Raw genomic sequence first — 24,526 nt, 5'->3', positions numbered from 1 at the left:
TGGCATCCAGATGCACCTCAGCTTTCTGGTGTGTTTCCCTCCAAACGAACCAATAAATATAAAACGGTCTTTCCTCCTGCAGACTTGTCGAGACCATCCCCACCTAAGTGAGGCGGGTGACAACGGTGGGTAGGAGCCAGAGGGCCGGGATCCCAATGCCAACTCTACCACTGGGGTACGTCACTTCGCCTCTCTGTGCCTCCGTTTCTCATCTCTATAATGGGGGCAATAATAGGACCCACCTCGGAGCATCGTTGGGGGAGCAAACGGGTTAATATGGGGGACACGTTCAGAGCCGTGCCTGACGCAGGGCAGGTGCTCCATGAACACCCGGTGTGACAGCCAAGAACCGAGTCCTAATCACGGTCGCCCCGCACCGCTGGGCCCTGGTCCTGCCGCTTCACGGTCACCTCCGTCCCGCCCCATGTTCACGTTCTCACCCCGGGAGGTCAGAGCCCTCTCCCCTTTTATCTTCCCCGAAGTACCACTAACAGCAGGAGGAAGCGTTTTAACAAAACCAGACTGACGTCTTGCAGTAACCAGGAAACAAGTACTTGTGGAAACTGCCTGTCCCATCCCCAGGCCTTTGGTCCACTTCCCGCCCCGCCCCTCCCCCGCTCCCTCCCCCTAGCTGCCCGTTGCTGCTAAGTTGCTGGGCTGTGGTCACATCTCACCAACAAATATTCTCTCTTTTTTAAAGATTTTATAGATTTTATTTATCTTTAGATGGGAAGGGAAGGAGAGTGGGAGAAAAATATCAATGTATGGTTGCCTCTCATGGGTCCCCTGCTGGGAACTGGCCTGCAACCCAGGTATGTGCCCCTGACTGGGAATCGAACCACTATCCTTTAGTTCGCAGGCTCGCGCTCAATCCACTGAGCTACACCAACCAGGACAACTGGTCTCTTGATCATCGCTCCCCATTAGCACGCCTTACATCCTAAACATGCCTTCCCCAGCCAACCTAAGAAAACGCTTTGATGCCGTTGCACCGCATGTCTGCTGCTTTGCGAGCCCAGAACCCTCTACCTCTTTTCCTGGAATCAACACCCCCTACCACGTTTTACGGACCCATCCACCTTATGCTCAAGTCTCCCAGCTCTGATAGGGCTGGCCCCTCACCCCAGCTCCAGGTGAGGACGTTTGGCCCGGACCAGCCCCGCAGAGCAGCACGCTTTCTGGCCACACCCCCGGCCACCTCTTTGCGCCTGCGCCAGGCATTCTCGGGGCGGGGCTTCTCTTTACCCGGGGCAACTGAGCTGGTGGGAGGTGGGCGGGGAGTGGCCAGCTCTACCTGAGAATGAGGACGCTGTGGATGGAGCAGCCCAGAGCCAGGCGGTGGGGAGAGAGAGACGAGTGTCCCAAGAGCCCTCAGCCTGGATGTGCTTGAAATCAGACTTTTACATTAAAGGAGCCAATAAATTCTGCCTTCTCTTTTTCCAAGTTTTTATTTTAGTTAATTTTTGTTTCACGTATGTTCTTGCTAGCAACCGAAAGACGCCTTCCCAATTCATTGGCATGAGTTCCGCGGCAATGCACCAGCCTGCAGGTCCCCTACGGAGTGAGGGCGTGAGCTCCGACACAGCCGCGGGGTGAGGGACCGACCTGGCGCCAGTGCCCTGCGTTTGCACCCTGTCGCCGTGCCTAACCGACGAAGTGCAGATAGATGTTCGTCTTCAGCAGGTTAGGGCGGCACTTGAGCCATCAAAAAGGGGAGAGACGCTGCCTAAAACACCATTATGAAAGTGGAGAGCCCCTCTCTGACTCACAGAGAGCAGGCATTTGTTACACGAATAACAGCAAATGCTCACCGGTGACTGCGTGCTCGCCGTGACTGTGCACCAGGCTCTGTTCTAAGCGCTTCACAGTGTGATCTCACTGAGTCCTCACAGGAGCCTTGACAGGGGTCCCCGGCAGCTCGGGCTGCACCAGCAAACACCACAGACTGGGGGGCTCGCACCACAGGTGTTTACTTCTCAGTTCTGGAGCCTGGGAGGGAGTCCCAGGGGGTGCCGCCAGCAGGGCTGGGCTCTGGGGAGGCAGACTGCTGCCCCCTCGCTGTACCGTCCCAGGAGAGAGCGCAAGGCAAGTCTTGCTCTCCTCATAGGGACCCTAATTCTGTCATGGTGGCCCCACCCTCACGGACCTACCTAAATCTAATTACCCTCCAAAGCCCCCAAAGACCATCACATACGGGTTAGGCTTCAACACATGAATTTGGGATGGGGGGTGGTGCACAAACATTCAGTCCATAGCCAGAGGTAAGCCTCAGCGTGATCTCCACTTTACAGAGGAGGAAACTGAGGTCCAGAGAGGTGTGGTGCTTGGTCCATGCCCCACAGTCGCAGAATCAAGATTCAAATAGAATGGTCGTGCTTGCCAATCACAATGAATTTACTCTCAAGGGATTCGAAATCTACAGAAAGCTTCTATAAATGAACAACAGTGGACCCAGTAGAAAATGAGCAAAAAACCAGGAATAAGCAAATCACAGATTCAGTGGCAAACAAGCATAGGAAATCATACTCAACCTCGGAGAAATGCTAATTAAGATCACATGGAAGTTAGGAAGGACGAAAGCTAGGAAGTCTGAAAATGCCAAGTGTTGGCAGGGGTGCGGAGCAGCAGAGGCGCCCATGGGGCGGTGGAACTCGGGACATACACTGGGGGAGACAGGCTGCCATTTCTCAGTCGGTGTCTACCCCGTGACCCAGCGATTCCACGCCCAGGAACATGCATCGGAAAGAAATGCAGGCACGTGCGTCCCAGGAGGCACGTGCAACAACGTTCGCAGCAGCACACTCTGTGATAGCGAAGCCCTGGAAACGACTCAGATGTCCGCCGTCAGCCAGATGAGAAAATTCAGACAGGAGAAGACAACCCAGAAGCGAAAGCTGGATGAACTGCAGCCGCAGCCTGGCTGAGTCTCAGCAGCGTGATGTGGAGTGAGAAAAACAAGCCTCAGAAGAATGTCACTGGTGTCACCCCGCTCTTTAAAAAGCACTTATTGGCGCAAACAGTTTGAACCATAAAGCAGACAGAACAGTGCCGAACCCCCCACACCCCCACCTCCCAGCTTCCACAAGTGTTTATGAAGCACATGCAGCTTTACCCGCGCCCTACGCCACCCCTCTTCCATCATCTTGAAGCAAACTTCAGACACCATTTCTACTCCTAATTATTTCAATGTATTTCTCTAAAAATAGGAAAATAGCCTGGCTGGTTAGATCAGTGGATTGAGCGTGGGCCTGCAAGCCAGAGGATCCCAGTTCGATTCCCAGTCAGGGCACATGCCTGGGTTGCAGGCCAGTTCCCAGCAGGGGGCGCAGGAGAGGCAACCATACATTGATGTTTCTCTCCCTCTCTCCTTCCCTTCCCCTCTAAAGATAAATAAATAAACAAACAAATCTTTAAAAGTAGGAAAAACAAAAGAAAATCATAACCTGAACACTACTGCCACATCAAGAAAATTATCCATAGACAATCCTCTTTTAAAATGACCAGTCTGTATTCACATTTCCAATGGTCTCCTAACTGTCATAAAATTGTTAGTAATTTGTTTGAATCAAAGCCCAGATAAGGTGGATTCCCTGCAGTTGATTGACATGTTTCTTACATTTCTTTACAGCAGCGATTTCTAGTCGGTGCACCGCAGTTGAGAGGCACACTGGTGCGCCACAAGAATTTTTTTAAAATATATTTTATTGATTATACCATTACAGTTGTTCTATTCCCCCCCCGCCATAAGAATTTTTAAACCATGCAGTATCTCACTATTTCATCCACAGCATGCAAAATCCTCGACTGTAAAATTTAAAAATGACAGCAGCCAACACAAGAATAGCCATCTGGTGCGAATGAATCAAAATTATACCTATTTTTGATCCGATTGGCAAAAAATATGTATTTTAGCCCTGGCTGGTGTAAGCTCAGTGGATTGAGCGCGGGCCTGCGAACCAGAGGATCGCGGTTCAATTCCCAGTCAGGGCACATGCCTGGGTTGTAGTCCAGTTCCCTGAAGGCCAACTCCCAGCAGGGGATGCACAAAAGGCAACCATACATTGATGTTTCTCTCCCTCTCTCCTTCCCCTCTAAAGATAAATAAATTTAAAAAAATGTATTTTTTTTTTTTTGGTGTGCTGCAGAGTCTATAGGGTTTTTTTTTCTTTCGAATTATTTTGCTTCTCCAGATTGCTTCTCCTGGAGTTTCCCAGTCTGGGTCTGGCTAGCATTGACCGCCTAGTGGCATTGAACGTGGGCCTCGTCTCCCATCATCCCTGTACACTGAGNAGAGGATCGCGGTTCAATTCCCAGTCAGGGCACATGCCTGGGTTGTAGTCCAGTTCCCTGCAGGCCAACTCCCAGCAGGGGATGCACAAAAGGCAACCATACATTGATGTTTCTCTCCCTCTCTCCTTCCCCTCTAAAGATAAATAAATTTTAAAAAATGTATTTTTTTTTTGGTGTGCTGCAGAGTCTATAGGGTTTTTTTTCTTTCGAATTATTTTGCTTCTCCAGATTGCTTCTCCTGGAGTTTCCCAGTCTGGGTCTGGCTGGCATTGACCGCCTAGTGGCATTGAACGTGGGCCTCGTCTCCCATCATCCCTGTACACTGAGCATGAGCGCTAGATACTTCCTCTGGTGCAGGCGCGGTCCCTGGGCAAGATGACGTCCTAGGAGGTGCTAGGCTTCTCCATCTGGTTGTGTCTGCATTCGCGCCGTTAAGCCACAGGTGGCCCTGCCTCCACCCATTGAGTCGAGATGGGGATGGCAAAATGGTGATGTTCTATTTCCGGCCTTTCACCTTCATGGAGTGGCTGGAACGTTGCAGGAAGGGACTCTTCCCCTCACCTGCCGTGCAGTTGCCCTAAGGTTTGGTTCATAAAAGAAAGAAGCTACTTCCGTGACCCTTTTCCTTTATTTACCGCTTGTCAGAACAACACTTGTTTATTAAATAGTGTACGTGTCAGAATTCCTTTTTTTATAAACATAAAGATTTTATGTATTGATTTTTAGAGAAAGGGGAAGGGAGGGAGGACGAGAGGGAGAGAAACGTCGATGCGTGAGACAGGGGGACCTGCCCTGACTGGGAATTGAACCAGTGACCTTTCGCTTCAGTTCCTAGGATGAGGGCTGACCCACTGAGCCATGCCAGTCAGGGCCAGGATGCCCTTTGAGAGCCTTCAGTACAACACACTACCTGGTAGTGACGTTGTGTGTGGGAAACGCCTACCTCCAATTCTCAGCAGCTACCGATACCTTCCCGAAAGACTTGATATGAGACCATGACTAAGCTGGCTTATGTCCACTTGCCTCAGAGGCCGGTGTGCTGGAGAGTGGAGGCCACGCAGAGGGAGGCAGCGCCGAGACCTGACCAGCCCACCAGCTAGAGACAAAGCAGATGCTGCTGATAGTCAATAGGAGGCAGGGGAAAAGGGGACTCCCAACCTGTTCTGTAAGTTTGACCAAGTCCCAGCAGGCTAGCTTTCTAGGTGCTCTGAGCTCACCTGGCATACAAGGTGCAGTTGAGGCAAACTTGACCACATTATTTTTTTAATCCTCACCTGAGGACATTTTAAAATGTTCATTGCTTTTAGAGAGAGAGAAACAGCAACAGGTTGCCTTCTTGTGTTTACCCCAGTGGTGATCAAACCTGTAACCTGGGTATGTACCCTAACCAGGTATCGAACCCACAACCTTTCAGTCTATGAAATGATGCTCCAACCAACTGAGCCACACCGACCAGGGCTTGACCACGTTCTTGAGGTCCATATTTAGTTAGCTGTACGGCTGGCATTGGGTGGCCAGAATGCTTCTGGAAGTAATAACTGAATGCAGGACCATGTAGAACTCACGCTCCCGACAGTGGACCATGGAGACTTACGCACTGTTCGAACAAGGGTGGGAAGCGTCCACGGTGTTTTAGCCAACGCCGCATGCTACCGACTTCACCAACGACAGCCCATTTTTAACACACACTATGCTAATTGTTAATAAGCTACTTAATTTACAAATGAAAACCCATGTCTAACACTCATCAAGCTAATTAATGAAGCCTTTGCGTTTCCTCAGAGATAAGTAGTTGAAGCCCTTGCAGTAATTGCCTACTTGGCTTTTGATCAGATGCTGGTTGATCAGAAAGGGCTTGACCACATTCTTGAGGTCCAGTCGTTCTGGAGTGTATATTCCAGCTCAGGTCAACCGATGTCATTTAAATGACACATTTTTTTTTTTTGGAAAGATTTTATTTATTTATTTTTAGAGAAGGGGGATGTCTCACCTGGGGAGACGGGAAAGGAGGGAGAAAGAGAGGAAGAGAAACAGTGATGTGAGAGAGAAACATCAGTTGGTGGCCTCTTGTGCACGCCCCAACCAGGGACTGAACCCACAACTCGGGCATGTGCCCTGACTGGGAATTGAACCCGCAACCCTTTGGTTTGCAGCCCATGCTCAATCCACTGAGCTACACCAGCCAGGGCAGGATGTTTAACTTTCGAGTCAGTGGAATAGCATAAAAAGAAAAGAGAACAATAAAAATAAAGTCCGAATAACTAAACAAATATTGCTGAAATTTTTTAACGATTGGGAAAAATCAATGTAAGCCTTACTTCATTATACAAATTACCTCATGCTACACATTCAAAAATTCCCAATGGATCAAAAACCATGTAGAAACCAACTGAAATATAATTATATTGTGACATTCTTTTGAGTTAAAAAAACACGATTATAATAATAATAAAAACGAAAAATATCTATTTGGCAAAAGTCAAAAAACAGAAAAAGTTTGGAAACCGTAGAAAGCAGGAAGCTGACCGAAGCACAGGCTGCCTATTGGTTATAGCAATCACAACACAGCGAAACTGCAACGCACCAGTTCATGCACGCGTGTAAAATGCACTAGGGTAAGTCAACAAACAAAATTACATGGCAGTGAGGGTTGCCCAGCCCAGCGAATATGCTGCACAACGTTGACTCAGACGCTTGGTATGAGTGAGCTGTATGGTGTGCGAACTATACCTCAGCTGTTACTATAAAAAAATCCAGTGGGGATTGTACTGTGGGGGGAAGAAGGAGCGTTGAAACCTTCATTCTGAAACGTCTCTGGAGAAAAGTGTAATAAGTAGGACTTACTGCACTAGATAATCGCGTGTGCCATCAAACCAAAATAGTGTTATAGCAACACAGACTTACAATGGGACGGAGAGAGAAGCCAGAATCCATGCTGTCGTAGTCGGCAGCGTGGTGCCTGCTTAGGCTGCACTCACGGCACCGACAGGTTGTTCAGTCAACGCTTTTTTTTTTTTAAAGATTTTATTTACTTATCTTTAGAGGGGAAGGGAAGGAGAGAGGGAGAGAAACATCAATGTATGGTTGCCTCTCATGCGCCCCCTGCTGGGAACTGGCCTGCAACCCAGGTATGTGCCCTGACTGGGTCAGTCAACACTTTGAAAAATAGATCAGTTCCAGGTGGATTACAGAATAAAACTTAAAGTGTACAAAGAACCAAAAATATCTTACCTCAGAGTTGAAAATTTTTTTACAAGCTTTGAAACCAACATATGAAATTGCAAGGGAAAGACAGTAAATGCAATTATGAAAAAATCAAAATTTCTGCACACCAGAAAAGCTTTGGAACAATATTTAAATGCAAGTGGCGACATGAAACGGAATATGTGCAACATGCTTGCGGTATCATTAATAAAGAATTCTGCCCTGGCTGGTGTCGCTCAGTGGATTGAGCGCGGGCCTGCGAACCAGAGGATCGCAGTTCGATTCCCAGTCAGGGCACATGCCTGGGTTGCAGGCCAGTTCCCATCAGGGGACTCATGAGAGGCAACCAAACATTGATATTTCTCTCCTTCTCTCCTTCCCTTCCTCTCTAAAGATAAATGAATAAAACTTTTAAAAATTCTATTTAAAAAAAAGAATTCTGACAAATACTCAAAACTCCACAGTAGTGAAATAGATATATACAAAAACAGTAAAATGGACTGATTAAAATGTGAAGAAATACATTAATAAAACATTTAAAAGGAAACAACAGTGAGATATTGTGGCTATAATACTCAAAATCGAGAAGTGTATTATTAGCCCATTTTCTCTAGGAACACAGAATGAATATTAATTGATTCATTCATTACACGCACGGATTGGCGCATGCAGTTACGGGGGCTGAGAAGTGCCGCAGCTGCGGTCTGTGAGCCCGAGAGCCGTGCGAGCCTGCGGTGCAATTCGGTCCGAGGCCGAAGGCCTGACTACCGGGCAACAGGTGTCCCAGCTCCCGGTCCGACTCTTGGGCTGAAGGCCTGAGAGGACTCGGGGGCGGGGAGGACACTGGTGTGACTCTTGGAGTCCCAAGTCCCAAGATCCAGGAGCTCTGATGTCCAAGGTCAGGAGAAAGATGGATGACACAGCTCAAGACGACAGAGACTTCCCCCTTCCTCCGCCTTTTTTTCCTGCTCAGTCCCTCTAGGATTGCATAACGTCTGACCACACTGGCCAGGGTGGATCTTCTTGACTCGGTCCACTGATCCTAACGCTACCATCTTGTAGCGCACTCTGACAGACACACCCAGCGATGATGTTACCCCAGCCATCTCTGGGCATCACTCAGTCCTGTCAAGTTCACACGGAAAGTTGACCATCCCAGTCAAGTTGGCCACCCCCCATTTAGATGGCTGCAACTTCCCTGACGGACTGGCTCTAACTTCATGAGCGCCGGTGAGCCACAGCCCTCCAGGTGAGCCAGACCCAGATTCCTAACTTCAAAAACTATGTTAAGATAATAAATTCTTATGGTTTTATGGCATTAAGTTAGAGGGTTATTTGTTATACAGCAGTACATAACGAACACTTGTCAGACTGGATAAGAGAGCAAGAATCATGTCATCTTCAAAGACACAATTTAGATCTAAAGAGACAATACGTTGAAAGGAAAAATATTGACAATGCAAACAGTAAACACAGAAGAGATAGAAGGACAATATTACTATCAGACACAGTAGCTGTTAAAAGCAAGTTACCTAGAGACAAAGTGGTGGGACATTTCAAAATGATAAAATGGCCAAGCTGTCAGTTATAGCAAGCAGAGATGTGCACGGTCACAGAGCCCCAAAATATATGATGTGACTGAAAGGACAATTAACAATCATAATTGTACACTTGGCCGACATGGCTCATTCGGTTGAGCATCATCTTGCAAACCAAATGTCACCGGTTCAATTCCCGGTCAGGGCACATACGTGGGCTGTGGACCAGGTTCCTGGCTGAGGGCGTGTGAGAGGCAACTGATCAATGGTTCTCTCACACATCAGTGTTTTTCTCCCTCTCTTTCTCCCTTCCTTCCCCACTCTCTAAAAATATGCAAATAAAATATTTTTAAAAACAGTCATAATTGTAGATTTCAATAACTCTATTTCAGTAATTGATAGAACCAACAAAAATTAGTAAGGATATATAATATGTAAATACTGTCAATTAGTTTCACTTCACATTCCATCTTAACAAAAGCAGAATATACAAGTGTGTATTTCCGAGTGTGTATTTTCACACACTTGGAAAATTCTCCAGAGTGGACCATTTGCAAGCCCTAACAACTTTATATGAATTGAAATTGTTCTTTAATCATAGTAGAACTAATCTAGAATCCAGATTATAAAAATAAATTTAGGAGTTTCTAAATACATGGAAATTAAACAACACACTTTTAGATGCATCGAAAAAAATTAAAAGACCCTTGGCTGGTGTGGCTCAGTGGATTGAGTGCCATTCTTCAAAACAAAGGGTCTCTGGTTCGATTCCCAGTCAGGGCACATGCATGGGTTGCAAGCCAGTTCCCAGTACGGGGCACATGAGAGGCAACTATACATCGATGTTTCTCTCCCTCTCTCCTTCCCTTCCCCTTTAAAAATAAATAAATAAAATATTTTTAAAAAGGATTATTAAAGAATGTTATGAACAACTTTAGGCAAAAAATTTAGGCAACTTAGATGCAATAGACAAATTCCTAGAAAGACACAAATTACCAAAACTGACTCAAGAAGAAATACAAAATATAAATAGACCTATTGCAAGCACAAAAATTGAATCAGTAACTTAAAATATTTCTACAAAGAAAGGCCCAGGCCCAGGTTATTTCGATGGTAAATTCTATTAAATGTTAAAGAAAAATATAAGCCCAAAATAAACTCTTTCAGAAATAGTGAGGCAGAAGGAACACTCTCCAAATCATTTTATGAAGTGATTATTACCCTCATACCAAAGTCAGACAAAGATATATTTTAAAAAAAAACAAACTCAAAACCCTACAGTTTATTATCTCTCATAAACATAGATTCAAAAATTGTTAACAAAATATTATTAGGACACTGTTTCTATTCTATGTATAAAAAATAAATTAGCCCTGGTTGGTGTGGCTCAGCTGGTTGGACATCATTCAGGAAACCAAAAAGTCACAGGTTCAATTCCCTGTCAGGGCACATGCCTTGATTGCAGATTCTGCTCCTGGTCAGTGCATGTGTAAGAGACAACCAGTTTATGTTTCTCCTTCACACGGATGTTTCTCTCCCTCTCTCTCTCCTTCCCTTCCCCTCTTTCAAAAATCAATTACAATTTTTAGCCCTGGCTGGTGTAGCTCAATGGATTGAGCGCAGGCCTGAGAACCAGAGTATCACAGTTCAATTCCCAGTCAGGGCACATGCCTGGGTTGCAGGACAGTTCCCAGCAGGGGACTCATAAGAGGCAACCATACATTGATATTTCTCTCCCTCTCTCCTTCCCTGCCCCTCTGAAGATAAATAAATAAAATCTTAAAAAAATATCAATTACAATTTTTAAAAATTATACTCCAACACCAACTGAGATTATATCAAGAATGCAAAAGTTGGTTTAGCATTAGAAAACCAAATTATTTAATAAAAACATGAAAATCTCAATAGGCACACAAAAAAGCATTTTAACAAAATCTAACACCCTTTTATGATAAAAGTAAATAAAAACTTCCAACAACGTCGAAATAGAAGCTAATGTCCTCAACCTAATAAAGGGTATCTATTTAAAAAAAAAAAAACCTACAGCAGCATCATGGTGAAAGGCTAAATACTTTCCCACTAAGATTGGGCACAAGGCAAAGATATCTTTCCTACCACATCCATCCAACATAGTACTGGAGGTTGTAACCAGTGCAATCAGGCAAGTAAAAGAAATGAAGTTCATAAAGACTGCAGAGCAAGAGATTTTTATTTATGGATAANTTAAAAAAAAAAAAAAACCTACAGCAGCATCATGGTGAAAGGCTAAATACTTTCCCACTAAGATTGGGCACAAGGCAAAGATATCTGTTCCTACCACATCCATCCAACATAGTACTGGAGGTTGTAACCAGTGCAATCAGGCAAGTAAAAGAAATGAAGTTCATAAAGACTGCAGAGCAAGAGATTTTTATTTATGGATAATATAATTGTGTTCCTGTAGAAAATTCTTAAGGAATTTTCAGGAAAAGTTATAATAATTAAAAAGTGAATCGAGCAAGATTTCAGTATACAATGTTGCCATACAAAACACAATAGAACAGCCCTGGCTGGTGTGGCTCAGTGGATTGAATATGGACCTGTGAACCAAAGGGTTGCCGGTTCAATTCCCAGTCAAGGCACATGCCTGGGTTGTGGGCCAGGTCCCCAGTAGGGGGTGCATGAGAGGCAACCACTCATTGACGTTTCTCTCCCTCTCTTTCTCTCTCTCTTCCCCTCTCTCTAAAATAAATAAATAAAATCCTTTTAAAGACAAAACAAAGAAGAGTATTTTTATATAGTAGCAATGAACTGGAAACTAAAATTTAAAAAATAATGTCATTTAGAAAAACATCTAAAATATATAAACTTAGAAGTAATTTAATAAATCATTTGCAAGACCTCCACAATGTAAACTGGGAATCATTGATGAGAAATTTCAAAGACCTAAGTAAATGCTTTGATATACCATATTCACCGGTAGATGCAAAGACTCAGTATTGTTAAGCTGTCAGTTCTTCCCAAATCGATTTATATACTCTTTACAATCCCAATCAAAATCCCAAGTAACATTTTTTGCTAAAATTCTCATCACTTTCTTTAATGTATATGAAAACAAAAAAGATCTATAATAATTAAAATAATCTTGAAAAGAACAAAACTGCAAGACTTATACTATGGGATTTTAAGACTTACTATAAAGCTACAGTAATCAAGAGCATCACATTGGGTCCTGGCTGGGCAGCTTCAGTTGGTTGAAGAGTCAACCTGTACACAAAGGGTTGCGGGTTCAACTCCTAGTCAAGACACCTAGGTTACAGGTTTGCTCCTTGGTCAAGACATGTATGGTACTCAACTGATCAATGTTTCTCTCTCTCTCTCTCTCTCATCCTCTCTCTCTAAAATCAACAAACATATCTTCAGGTGGAAATTAAAAAAACAGTATCATGTTGGCATAAAGAGAGATGAAGAGACTAAATGAGTCAGAAGGGTGAGGTCAGAAATAAACCCACCATGTACGATCAATTAATTTTTGACACAATTGCCCAGGTAATCCAATGGGAGGAAACGCAGTCTTTTCAACCAATGGTGCTGAAACAGCTGCAAATCCATCTAGTAAGAAAGCAACCTTGACCTTCACCTTACCCTATACACAAAAATTAAATAAAATTGGATTGTAGGCCTAAGTATAAAGGCAAAGACTATAACATAGCTAAAAGAAAAAGTTTTTGAAAATTGTGAACTTAGGGAGGCAAAGTTTTCTTAAATCGATACCAAGCCACAAGCCATAACAGAAAAAAATGGATAATGTGGATGTCATCAATTAAACACATCTGTTCTGAGAAATACACTGTTAAGACAACGAAAAGGCTAACCACAGGTAAGGAGAAAATATTCGCAATACATACATTTGACAAAGAACTATATGCAAAAATGTAGACAACTCTCGTAACTGAATAATCAGAAAACAAACAATCCAATAAAAAAAATGGGCAAACGACTTGAACAGGCAGTTCACAAAAGAGAATATACAAATGGCCACTAAGCATCCGCAGTTACAGATAAGTGCAGATTAAAACCACATGAGGTAATAATACACATCCCCTTGAATGGCTAAGGTGGAAATGGACAAACAGAAACCTGGCAACACTACCAGCTGGTGAGCGGGAGGTGCTGACTCCCGCCGGTTGAGCTGGACATGCAGAAGGGCCCGCCGCCCTGGAAAACAGGCCGGCAGTTTCTTACACAGTTAAGCAGATCCTCATCACATGACCCAGCAACTCAGCTCCTAGGTGTTGGAGCTGAGACAAATCAAAACAAGGTGCCCGCAGAGACATGTTTCTGCGGTCCCAATTCACAGTCACCAACTCTGGAAACAACCCAATGTGCACCCACAGGTGACTGGATGAACAACCAACCGGTGGCGCGGTCGCAGGGCAGAAAACGACTCAGACTGCAGGGGATGACTTACTGATTCCTGCAAACACGTGAAGGAACACTCAGAAACATGACGCTGAAAGAAAGGAGCCAGGCAGAAAGGGACTTTTACACCAGTAGTAGGGCAGGGGAAACCGCGTCGTGACGACGGAGAGCAGGCGGGTGGCTGCCAGGCGCCTGGGGTGTGCCTGGGCGGGGCCCCTGGAACCGCCCGGAGCCCTGAGGACGCTGCTGGGCACACGCCTGCGGATTTATCAAAACTCATGGAACTGTACACTGGAAAGGGCGGGTTTTACTGTGTGTACGTGAAACCTCCGTAAAGTTGGTATTTAAAAACCAAAACAAGCCTCGATTTCCCAGGGGGTTAGATCCCAAGCTGTGGGATCACATTCGCCTGGCTCTGGTCCCTGCTCCGCCATCTACATGATCTGTGACCTTGAACAGCTAACTTAATCTTCTTGTGCATTTGATGCCTTATTTCCAAAATAGAAATACTAAGAGTACCTACCTCAGAGGGTCATTTTTAGGGGTTGAAGGGATAGTTAACATGGTAACTAACATAGCGGGGATTCAGAAAATGTTAGCTATCGAGATACAAATACATGAACCTCAAGTTTCCCCAAAATATACAGTGTAAATATACCGTGTAAGTTATTGTAGAAAAAGACTAGAAGGAAGCACACTAATATATATGAAGTGTGACTAATTCAGAGAATTGAAATTGTGGGTGATTTTAAATTTATTATTCAAAATCCTGCATACATTTTATCATCTGAAGGGAGATTATTAAAAATTGTTTTTATTTACTGATTTTTCTTATAGTTTTTTTAATTTTTAGAGAGAGGAGAAGGGAGAAAGAGAGGAAGAGAAGCATTGATAGGTTGCCTTCTGGATGCCCCCCCAATGGGGACAGAACCCACAACCCAGGCATTTGCCCTGACCAGGAATTGAACTGACAACCTTTCAGTTTGTGGGATGATGCCTAGCCAAACTGAGCCACATTGGCTGGGGCATGCTTTTTGATTTTCCTTCTTTGAGAAAGAGAGAAAAACTTCTATTTGTTGTTTCACTTATTTAGACATTCATTGGTTGATTCTTGTATGTGTCCTGACTGGGGATCGAACCCACAACCTTGATGTATCAAGACCATACGTTGAGCACTGAGCTACCCAGCCAGGGCTTGAATGGAGATAACTAAAAAAGATAAAAAGCTATTGGCTGACATAGGTCCCAGGACATCCACTAGAGCCTGGTTTGGTTGTAGTAGATGCTGTGATACACCACGACCTTCCTCCCTGCGATGGATCAAAGTGAATGAAGGCGGACAAAGTGACAAAGTGACAAAGATGAGGTCCGTGGGTGCAGAGTGCTACTTTGAATGTGACGAGGGTGAAGAAACGGCCTGGGCTTGTATTTACAAGAGCATAGAAGGTCTTCTGAGAGATACATAAGACATGGTAACAGCAGGGTCCTCCCAGAAGAGAGGGTATATTTGTGTTTACATAGAGTCTTTTCCCCAATTTTAAAATTGTGGTAAAAAAGCACAGAACATAAAAGTTACCTTCTCAACCATCTTTAAATGTACGGTTTAGTGGCATGAAATACGTTTCTAATATATGCCACTACCCATCTCCACAAACAACCCTTTCGCCTTGTAAAACTGAAGCTCTGTGCCCATTCAACGCTGACTCCCCGGTGCCTGTGCCCCCAGCCCCTGGCACCCACCCGTCTGCTTCTGTCTCTGTGGTCTCCACTGCTCTAGACACAGCTGTCATCTTTTTGTGACTGGTTCACCTCACTCGGCACAGTGTCCTCAAGGTCCATCCCTGTGGCCGCGCGTCAGAGTTCCCTCCCTTTGTAAAGCTGAATAATATCCCACCGTCTGTATAAACCACCTTTAGCTCACCCATTCATCTGTCCGCAGACACTGCGGCTGCCTCCACGTTTTAGCTCTGGTGAAGAATGTTGCTGAGCACACGCCGTACGGATATTTGAGAGTCTGCTTTCAGTTCTTTGGGGGATATGCCAAGAGGTGAATTTGCTGGGTCATACGGTAATTCCATGTTTACTTTTTTGAGGAACCAGCACACTGATTTTCATAGCAGCAGCACCATTTTACATTCCCACCAACATTGCACAAGGGTTCCAATCTCTCCCCATGCTCCCCAACACTTGTTGTTTTCTGTCTTTCTCTTTTTGATAATAGCCATTCTAACAGGTAACTCACAGTGGGGTTTTTTTGTTTGTTTTTGTTTTTAAAAATTTTTTTAAAGATTTTATTTATTTATCTTAGAGGGGAAGGGAAGGAGAGAGAGAGAGAAATATCAATGTATGGTTGCCTCTCATGCATGCCCTGCCGGGAACTGGGAACTGGCCTGCAACCCAAGCATGTGCCCTGACCAGGAATCGAACCTCAATCGTGTGGTTCGCAGGCCCGCGCTCAATCCACTGAGCTACACCAGGCAGGGCTCATAGTTTTGAGATGTAGCTCCCTAAGAATTAGTAATATTGAGCATTTTTAAAAAAAATCTTCACCTGAAGACTTGTTTATTGATTTTGAGAGAAAAAGAGAGAGAGAAACACTGATGTGAGATTCGAAACCTTGGAAATCTCAATTGGTTGCCTCTCATATGCTCCCTGACTGGGGATCAAACCCACAGCCTAGGTATGTGCCCTATTTGGGAATCAAACCCACGACCTTTCAGTGTAGGGAACGGCACTCCAACCAGCTGAGCCACCCAGCCAGGGTGAGGATTAGTGACACCAAGCACCCTTTAGTGTGTTGTTGGCTATTTGTGTATCCTTCTTTTTTTTAATATTTTATTTATTTATCTTTAGAGGGGAAGGGAAGGAGAGAGGGAGAGAAATATCAATGTATGGTTGCCTCTGCCGAGGACACACAATGTATCGTGTGTCCCCTGCTGGGAACTGGCCTGCAACCCAGGCATGTGCCCTGATTGGGAATCGAACTGCGATCCTCTGGTTCGCAGGCCCGTGCTCAACCCACTGAGCTACACCAGCCAGGGCCCCCTTTCTTTCTTTCTTTCTTTTTTTTTTTTGAGAAATGTCTATTCAAGTCCTTTGTGCACTTGTGAAGATTACTGGTATTGTTCAGTTTTAAGAGTTCACTGTTTATTCTGGGTATTAACCCTTTATCACATATGTAATTTGAAAATATTTTCTCCAATGTTGTAGGTTGCCTTTTTACTCTGTCAGTAGTGCTTTTGATAAACAAAAATTTTTGTTTTCATTAAGTCCGATTTATCTATTTTGGTGTAATACCCAGGAAATTATTGCCAAGCTCATAGTCACTAAGATTTTGTCCTATGTTTTTGTCCAATAACTTTATAGTTTACCCTTTGTATTTAGGTCTTTAATCTATTTTCTGATTACTTTTTATAGATACCGTGTAACTGAAGGGCCAGCTTCATTCTTGCGCAGATGAATATCTCGTCTTCCTAGTACTATTTGTTAAAAAGACCGTTTCTTTCCAAGAATGATCTTGAAACTCTTGTCAAAAATCATCGACTAGACCTGGCTGGTATAGTTCAATGGATTGAGAGTGTGCCTGCAAACCAGACAATTGCGGTTCGACTCCCAGTCAGGGCACATGCCTGGGTTGCAGGCCACTTTCCAGTGGGGGATGAACGGGAGGCAACCATACATTGTTATTTCTCTCCCTCTCTCCTTCCTTTCCCCTCTAAAGATAAATGAATAAAATCTTTTAAAAAATCACCCATCATACCTACGACTGCTGTTCAAGGCTGTTCGAGGCTGTCCGGCTCCATCAAGGCTGTCCGGCTCCATCGCTGGTCCCCACAGCTGCCCCTGCGCCGGCACACGCGGGGCTCTGCTTACTGTGCGGTTCTGCTGTAAAGAAGCTGGAGTCCATCCGCCAAGTCCTCCTTTTTCAAATTTCTCCATTCAGGTTCCCTTTGGAATCCATATGAATTTTTTTATATAATTTTTTATTTCTTTTTTATGTATCTTTAGAGGGGAAGGAGAGAGGGAGAGAAACATCAATGTATGGTTGCCTTTCGTGCGTCCCCTGCTGGGAGTTGGCCTGCAGGGAACCAGCCTGCAACCCAGGCATGTGCCCTGACTGGGAATCGAACCGCAATCATCTGGTTCGCAGGCCGGCGCTCAATCCACTGAGCTACACCAGCCAGGGCAGGGAATCCATATGAATTTTGAGACTGGTTTTTCTATTTCAGCAAAAACTCACTGAGTTTTTCATTGGGATTGCATTGAATCTGCAGTCTGTTTCGGAGACTATTAACATCTCAAAAATATTGCCTCCTAATCCAGGAACATGGGACGTCTTTCCATTTATTTATGTCTTTAATGCCTTTCAGCAATATTTTGTAGTTTTCACTGTAATGCTTTTCACCTCCTTGGTTAATTCCTAAGTAGTTTGTTCTTTTTGGTGGCATTGTTTCCTCAATTTCGTTTTCACATTGTTCACTGTTCATGTAGGGAAATGCAACCGATGTTGTGTGTCCACTATGTAGACTGAATTTAGAAAATCCCTTTAACAAGTTTTATTGTTTTAACAATTTTGGAGGGAATCCTTGGGGGATTCTATCACATACTATATATATTTGGAAGAGACAAACAAAAAAATGTTAAGTACAGGGCAAACGTCAGTTTTTTTTCCTGAGCAATTTATGAGTAAGTTGCCAACAGGTTGCCTCTTCACCTTCAACTACTTTCCTCTGTGTTTTGTACAAAAAAAAAAAAAAGAAGAAGAGGAAGAAGAAGAACATTTTGGGCCACTAACTAACTCCTCATTCATTCTCATGCGTCACAGGCGGCACCAGCACTGAGATGTCTAACTGAGGGGTCAGCAGGGAGCCCGGTCACACTGGGAGCTGGGACGCGGCCTCTGGATGGCAGCAGAATGGCCACTTCCACAAGCACAGCCTCCAACATGCTAGGGCCATTTGTAAACCGCAGTGTGTGTGTGCACCTCGCACTACGGGGGACCTCTGCTGCTTGTGTTACAAACAAGCAGATCCACCTAATACCCGGAGAATCTGAATCCTTGGCCTTCCCACCTTAGGCCCCCCCTCAGTGTGCACTTTCCGTGAATATATACAAGTATGTGGAATACCTCTGTATGACCTTCATCCTGACCGAAAGATTTACAGGGAACTAGGGAAGACAGGAAGCATGCATGTCCCTGCAGACAGACAAAGGGGAACATGATACTGAAATGCATTTGCCTTACACAGCTAAAGCCATGGAAAGCCGTAAGGAAGAGTTTACCATTATTTCTGTACTAGCTGTGGTTCTGAGTGAGTCAAAAGGATAGGAATTTGAAAAACCGTTCAGTAAATATCTAGTTGATCATAGTAATCTCTTTGTGGTTTCTTCCGATTTCTGCCATTGGAGTCAGAGGTTCTGTTACAAGTACTATGATGAATCCTATGAAGAGATTTATAGATCCACTGAGCATCTAGATAAAATGGGTATGAGGATTATGGAAGTTAAATCCTATATCTTTTTTTTTTTTGGAAAAAATTTTATTTATTTATTTTAAGAGAGAACGGAAGGGAGGGAGAAAGAGGGAGAGAAACATCAGTGTGCGGTTGCTTCTCATGCGCCCCCTACTGGGGACCTGGCCCACAACCCAGGCATGTGCCCTGACTGGGAATCGTACTGGTGACCATATGGTTCACAGGACTACACTCAGTCCACTGAGCCACCCCAGCCAGGGTTAAACCCTGTATCTTTTAGAAATTACTTGAAGAAATACCATAATACTATATATGAAAGGCATTCCTTTGGGATATTATTAAATGATATCACAGAGCTCCAGAAGAATGGGATAAATACGAGCTTTTTAAACTTTTTCTGACCTTGGCTGGTGTGGCTCAGTGGATTAAGTGCTGGACTGCAACCCAAAGAGTCCCCGATTCAACTCCCAGTCAGGGCACATGACTGGGTTGCAGGCCAGGTTCCCAGTAGGGGGTATGTGAGAGGTAAACACACATTGATGTTTCTCTCCCTCTCTTTCTCCCTCCCTTCTCCTCTCTCTAAAAATAAATAAACAAATAGACTCTTTAAAAAATAAAATCATTTTTTTCTGAATTGTGCCCTGGGAAGCTAGGGTAGAGAGGGGCAGGGCAGTTGAGTGAGCCACACTGCAGGAGCGCTCTCGGTGCACCGAAGCTCTGGCTCATCAGCTATGGCGCCCACACACTCACACTCTGCTCCGGGTGCCAGCCCAGCCCTTACCAAGATACTGGCCCTGGTTTGGGGGGGGGTGGGTGGGTTCTGAAACCTCAAACTAATAGAAGTTCCTCTCCACCCTGGCTGGTGTGGCTCAGTGGATTGAGCACCGGTCTGCGAACCGAAGGGTCATGGGTTCGGGTCATAGTCCAGGCACATGCCTGGGTTGCAGGCCAATGTTTCTCTCCCTCTTTTTCTCCCTCACTTCCCTTCTCTCTAAAAATAAATAAATAAAATCTTTTTTAAAAGTTTTTCTTCTTTTCTAATAGGCGTAGCCTTTGTAATTTCAACTCACTGAAAATGCTTTATCGTTCAGGGCAGTGGAAGGAGGGCTGGCCTGAAATACTTTGACAAGGAAAGATGGCAATGTAACAGCCCAGTTGTGGCAGTTTTTAAAAAGTAACATGTAAACCATTGATGGTATCCTAAACTTGCACACTGTGCAGACTTGTGCATGTATATTCCGCTTTCAGAAGTTCTGCATATTGTGCACAAACCAAAAGGTGGGAGCTTTTTAATAAAAATTGCATTTATACATGATCTGTATTAGAATATAATAATCTCCAGTTATAGTCAATAACTACCTGTGTTGTAGGGCAGATACCTTCAATTTTAGTTGCTAATAAAGAGTTACAAAACTCAAAAAAAGAGAGATAGAAAGGAAGAAAGAAAAGAATATTCTGCACTCTACAAGTGGTAAAAATAAACGTGAGAGCCAGGAAAGTAACACACGGCTCACTGTCTAATTCGCATTTTAGTCTGCAGAACCCACCCCCCTTTACCAGGTATGCCAATAACGTCTTATTTTTCACTGTATTTTTTGGAAATTTGTAAGTATGGATATGCTATCTTTACAATTTTTTAATGTTCAAGAACTGTATCACACAAATAAAATAAAAATCAATTCATTTAACAATCAGCTCAGAGTACCAGTGAATGCCAGCCTTTCTCGGGTGTCCAATAGGGCAAGGGGAGCCCTAATTCCTACTGGCCACCCAGAAATATATTCAGAAGGGAGGGACGATACAAGTGGCATTTTGAAAAGTGCAGAGAAAGTTCAGGTCCTGAAAGAGCTCGGAGGGGAGCCTGCCTTGGGGGTCCCAAGGAGTTTTGCCTTCCCGCTCTGGCAAACCCGAGTACTCAGGGCTCCTCCACAGATGGCTAAGACTGCAAGGTCCGTAGCCGCCACCAGGGGAGGAGACGTCACAGAGTCCTCAAGGTCTGAAGCTTTCAAACACGAATCCTGCCAAAGCGGGCTCCGGAAGTTAAGCGGAGCCACACTTTGGGGGGAGGGGCTCCATCCACTGCCCAGCAGCGCCGATCCAAGCGCCCCTCGGAGATGGAGACGCTCAAGGTGCTAGCGTAGTCCCGATTTTCCCCGCCGCAAAGTCCATTTCCGGTGACTCAGAGACCCCCACCCACACCCACTGACACCCCACCATCACCGCCTTGCGGTCGGGGGTGAGCTGGGCGTCTGACTGTCCTGAACGCACCCTTTTTGTCCCCTTCAGCGCCACTCCGGGGAGTCGAGGGGGAAGAAATGTGGGCGGGGGACCCGCCACCACACCCGGGAACCAGGAGCCCAGGGCCTTCGCATCCCACCCACCTCCGGAGAACCTGCCGCTTCAGTAAGCGTCTGCCCAGGGGTGTACCCGGGCCGAGGCCTGTCCCGATGAAGAGACCTGTGGGAGGGCGACGATGCCCCGATCCGCTCCCCACCCCAACCCGCCCGATTGTCTCCAGGAACCCTGGGGTCTGGGGAGCACCGACAGGTGGAGACTGGAGGGGCGGCGCGGGGCCCATCTCCGCCAGGTCGCCCCATCCCAGAGACCAAGAGTGTGGCTATACAAAGTGCATCAGAAGCACCAACCAAACACCCGTCCCTGCACCTCGCGACGCTCCTCGGGCGTCCAGACTGGACCGGCCTCGCAGGCCCAGGCCCGGGACCCGCCCCGGACAGCCCTGGTCCCCGACCTCCGCGCTCGAACGGCTTTCCTCGCCCACGCGAAGGACACACAGACTCAGAGGAGGCGCCCAGATGAGGGGCTAAGACTTTATTTGCCATCCGGGTTCCAGTCTCCGCCGGCCGCCGAGCTCAGAAGATCTTCACCGACTGCAGCTGCAGGTCCCCGCCCACCTCCACCACGCGCACGCGCGCCGGCGGGATGCGGTAGCGGAAGTGGTGGAACTCCGCGTCCCCGACCACCGTCTGCGGGGACCGGGGCGGGGCTTCAGTTCCGGCCGCCCGGGCCCCAGCCCAGCGTCTTGCGGGCCCGGGCCCGCGCCCCGTGGCCTGGGTAGCCCCGGTCCCCAGTGGGTCCCCACGCGGATGTGCCTTCTAAGCCCTTGTCCCGAGGCTGCAATCACGTGACTGCTGGCACCCGAGAGTCTCCCGAGTGTGGACAGCGGGTCGGACGGGATCCGGACGAACCGGCGCCCACTGCCTCAGGAGGGGGAACCGCCGGGTGGTGCGGTCCGCCGCCACCACTCCGCCGGGGACTTGTTTCTGGGCCCAGTGTCCCGGCCCACCCCTCGCCCTGAGGCACAGACCCCAGCTCAGGCCAATGAACAGCTAGTGGGGTAGGGGCGGAAGGCGGGGCCACACCTCCCCACTAGGACGACCACCCTCCACACACTTCACTCCTACTGGCTTTGACCTTGCCCCTACATATATCTGCCCTAGGGACACAACTGAGGTGGCTCCCCGAGAGGGACCAGGGATGAGGTCACCCCGCCCAGCCTTGGCCACGCCTTGGCTCCACACCTCCACCCGGGGCCTTGCCAGCCTTCCCCAGCCACAACAGGGACCTGGATCTTGGTGCCCACCCCTGTGGCAGAACCTCACCTTGAAGCCTTCTTCAGTGGCGATGAGGAGCACTTCAAAGGGCTGCCCACGCTGAAAGGGGAGCCCACGGCCGCGCTCCTCCTTGCCCCAAGCGCCCTGCTCTTTGGTGTTGAAGACCACTACGGACTGGTCCAACCGGGGGTTGAAATGCAGGGCAGCTTCAGCACCCTCCGGGTCGCACAGCAGGTTCACATAGAACCTGGTGGATGGACGATGGGGGTCGGGGTGGCAAGAAACAAACGTCAAGAGCCATGACCCACCCAGACCATCAAGAGCCAATGAATTAAGACTTAACCTGGAGCACACCCAGATTTACAGGGACCTGAGTGTGTACCACAACACAGGGGCTGTGCACTGGGGGACATGGTCCCCAGACTCTAGGAGGGACACACCCTTATCGGCCACACCTCCACCAAGCGAGGATCACCACACTACGGTCTGGGTCTCCCTCCTTGGCAGAGTCTGGGAGTTTCCAAGGAGTCATGGTGCTGATGGCCAGGGTGCTCCAGAATTTTAGGGAACCCCCCAGTCCTCAAATGGCTGAGAACAATACCAGGGGCCCCAATATTTAGAGGAAGCCTGAAGTTTCTGGTCATAGGAAGCCACACAATTTATTGCATAGGCCACCCAGATGCCCCGGGCACATCCGGATCACAAGAACCTTCCAGAGTCCCTGGGGACTCTGTTGGGAAGTCGAAGAGCTATAGGTAGGAACCCTGAAATGGCTCGGAACCCATTCTTAGAGACCTGAGCTCCACAATCAGGGGACCTGTCCATAAAAGCATCAGATTCCAAACAGTTGGTAATGGCCTGGGGATTCCAAACCCTGGTGGACAGAGGTGACCCTGGGGCCCTCATCTCTTGGCTGAAAGGAGTCTGGGTGAGCTGGGCCCAGGCCTCCCACCCCTTACCTCCAGAACCTGGGGCCACACTGGAGTCTCACCTGCCAGCGTTGTCGGGGACAGCACCACGAATCCTCATCACGGTGCCCACTCTGAGGCCCTCTGGCAGCGAGGTCTTGTGGGGCACGTTCTGCAAGAGGACGGGTTGGTGTGGGTTGGGGGGCAGTGAGTGGACCAGGGAGACCAAGGACAGGGACAGAGGTTCCAACCCTGGGAGAAAGCCACAAGGACCCAGACCAGCACAGTCACAGAGAAAGAGGCAGAGAGAGCGAGACAAAAGGAGAAGAGATGTCTGGTGAAGCACAAAGATTTAAGAGAGAGAAACCAAGAGGAGGCACCAAGAGGACATGGGAGCAATGAGATGCGGGGGTCCACCCCGAAGGCGGCGCCCCACCACTGCACAGCACCCGAGACCACCCACTTTCTCCTGTGAAACAGGACACCTCGGCCAGACCCCTAGCCTGGTGCGGCCTTAGGTCTAGGACCCTCCAACCCTCAGTCCCTAGAAGACTCACAGAGCTTCCGGCCATGGCTGGGATGCTGGGGCAGGCAACGGTGATGGTGGGCCGTTCTGCTGCAAACCTTAAGTAAAAGCAGGGCGTGTCAGGGCCTGATGACTCACCCACTGTCTTTCCACACCCACCACCCACACCTGGCACAGGTCCTGGCCCTGGGGCTCCAGGGGGTGGGGGGTGCCCAGCACCTTCCTACCCTTCTCCATTCACTGAAGGTTCCCAGGTGAACTGCCTCTCTCCTTGAGCTATTAATGGTAGATACAGTTAATAATAATGATGATGATAACTAGAATAACGGCAGCAGCCCTGGCTGGTGTAGCTCAGTGGATTGAGCGTGGGCCTGCGAACCAGATGATCTCGGTTTGATTCCCAGTCAGGGCACATGCCTGGGTTGCAGGCTAGGTCCCTAGTGGGGGACACATGAGAGGCAACCATACATTGATATTTTTCTCTCTCTCCTTCCTTTCCCCTCTAAAAATAAATAAATTTAAAAAAAAAAGAATAATGGCAGCAGCAGCAAAGAAGACTCGCTGAGCCACCATCCCCCCAGCCTCACCCTCCCTCTGCCTGGTGCAGACAAAG

General features: G+C 46.9%; 1 protein-coding gene and 1 pseudogene across 1 annotated transcript; one reads left to right on the top strand and one right to left on the bottom strand.

The window, feature by feature from the left end:
- The first annotated feature begins 980 nt into the window (after positions 1–980).
- On the top strand, positions 981–21,358 carry LOC118976359 (protein MEMO1-like; annotated as a pseudogene).
- Positions 21,359–21,703: 345 nt separating this feature from the next.
- LOC118976329 (galectin-7-like) lies at positions 21,704–24,176 on the bottom strand. Its single transcript, XM_037030774.1, has 4 exons — positions 23,945–24,176; positions 23,471–23,559; positions 22,528–22,726; positions 21,704–21,891 (listed from the first exon to the last, which is right to left on the bottom strand). Exons 1-4 carry the CDS (start codon positions 23,957–23,959, stop codon positions 21,778–21,780), a joined length of 417 nt encoding a protein of 138 aa, XP_036886669.1. The 5' UTR covers positions 23,960–24,176; the 3' UTR covers positions 21,704–21,777.
- Positions 24,177–24,526: the final 350 nt, after the last annotated feature.

This window comes from Sturnira hondurensis, unplaced genomic scaffold, assembly GCF_014824575.4.
Source record: "Sturnira hondurensis isolate 20B ecotype Veracruz unplaced genomic scaffold, ASM1482457v3 Scaffold0020884, whole genome shotgun sequence".
NCBI lineage: Eukaryota > Metazoa > Chordata > Mammalia > Chiroptera > Phyllostomidae > Sturnira > Sturnira hondurensis.
Note: the sequence above shows the minus strand (reverse complement) of the source record. Positions and strands in the feature narration are given on the sequence as shown.

What these genes read in the sequence shown, in the direction of transcription:
- LOC118976329 (XM_037030774.1), bottom strand. An exon ending in GTCCCCGACAACGCTGGCAG is followed by an intron (nt 22,727 to 23,470) that starts GTGAGACTCCAG and finishes TCCATCCACCAG; the next exon opens with GTTCTATGTGAACCTGCTGT. An exon ending in CCACTGAAGAAGGCTTCAAG is followed by an intron (nt 21,892 to 22,527) that starts GTGAGGTTCTGC and finishes CGGTCCCCGCAG; the next exon opens with ACGGTGGTCGGGGACGCGGA.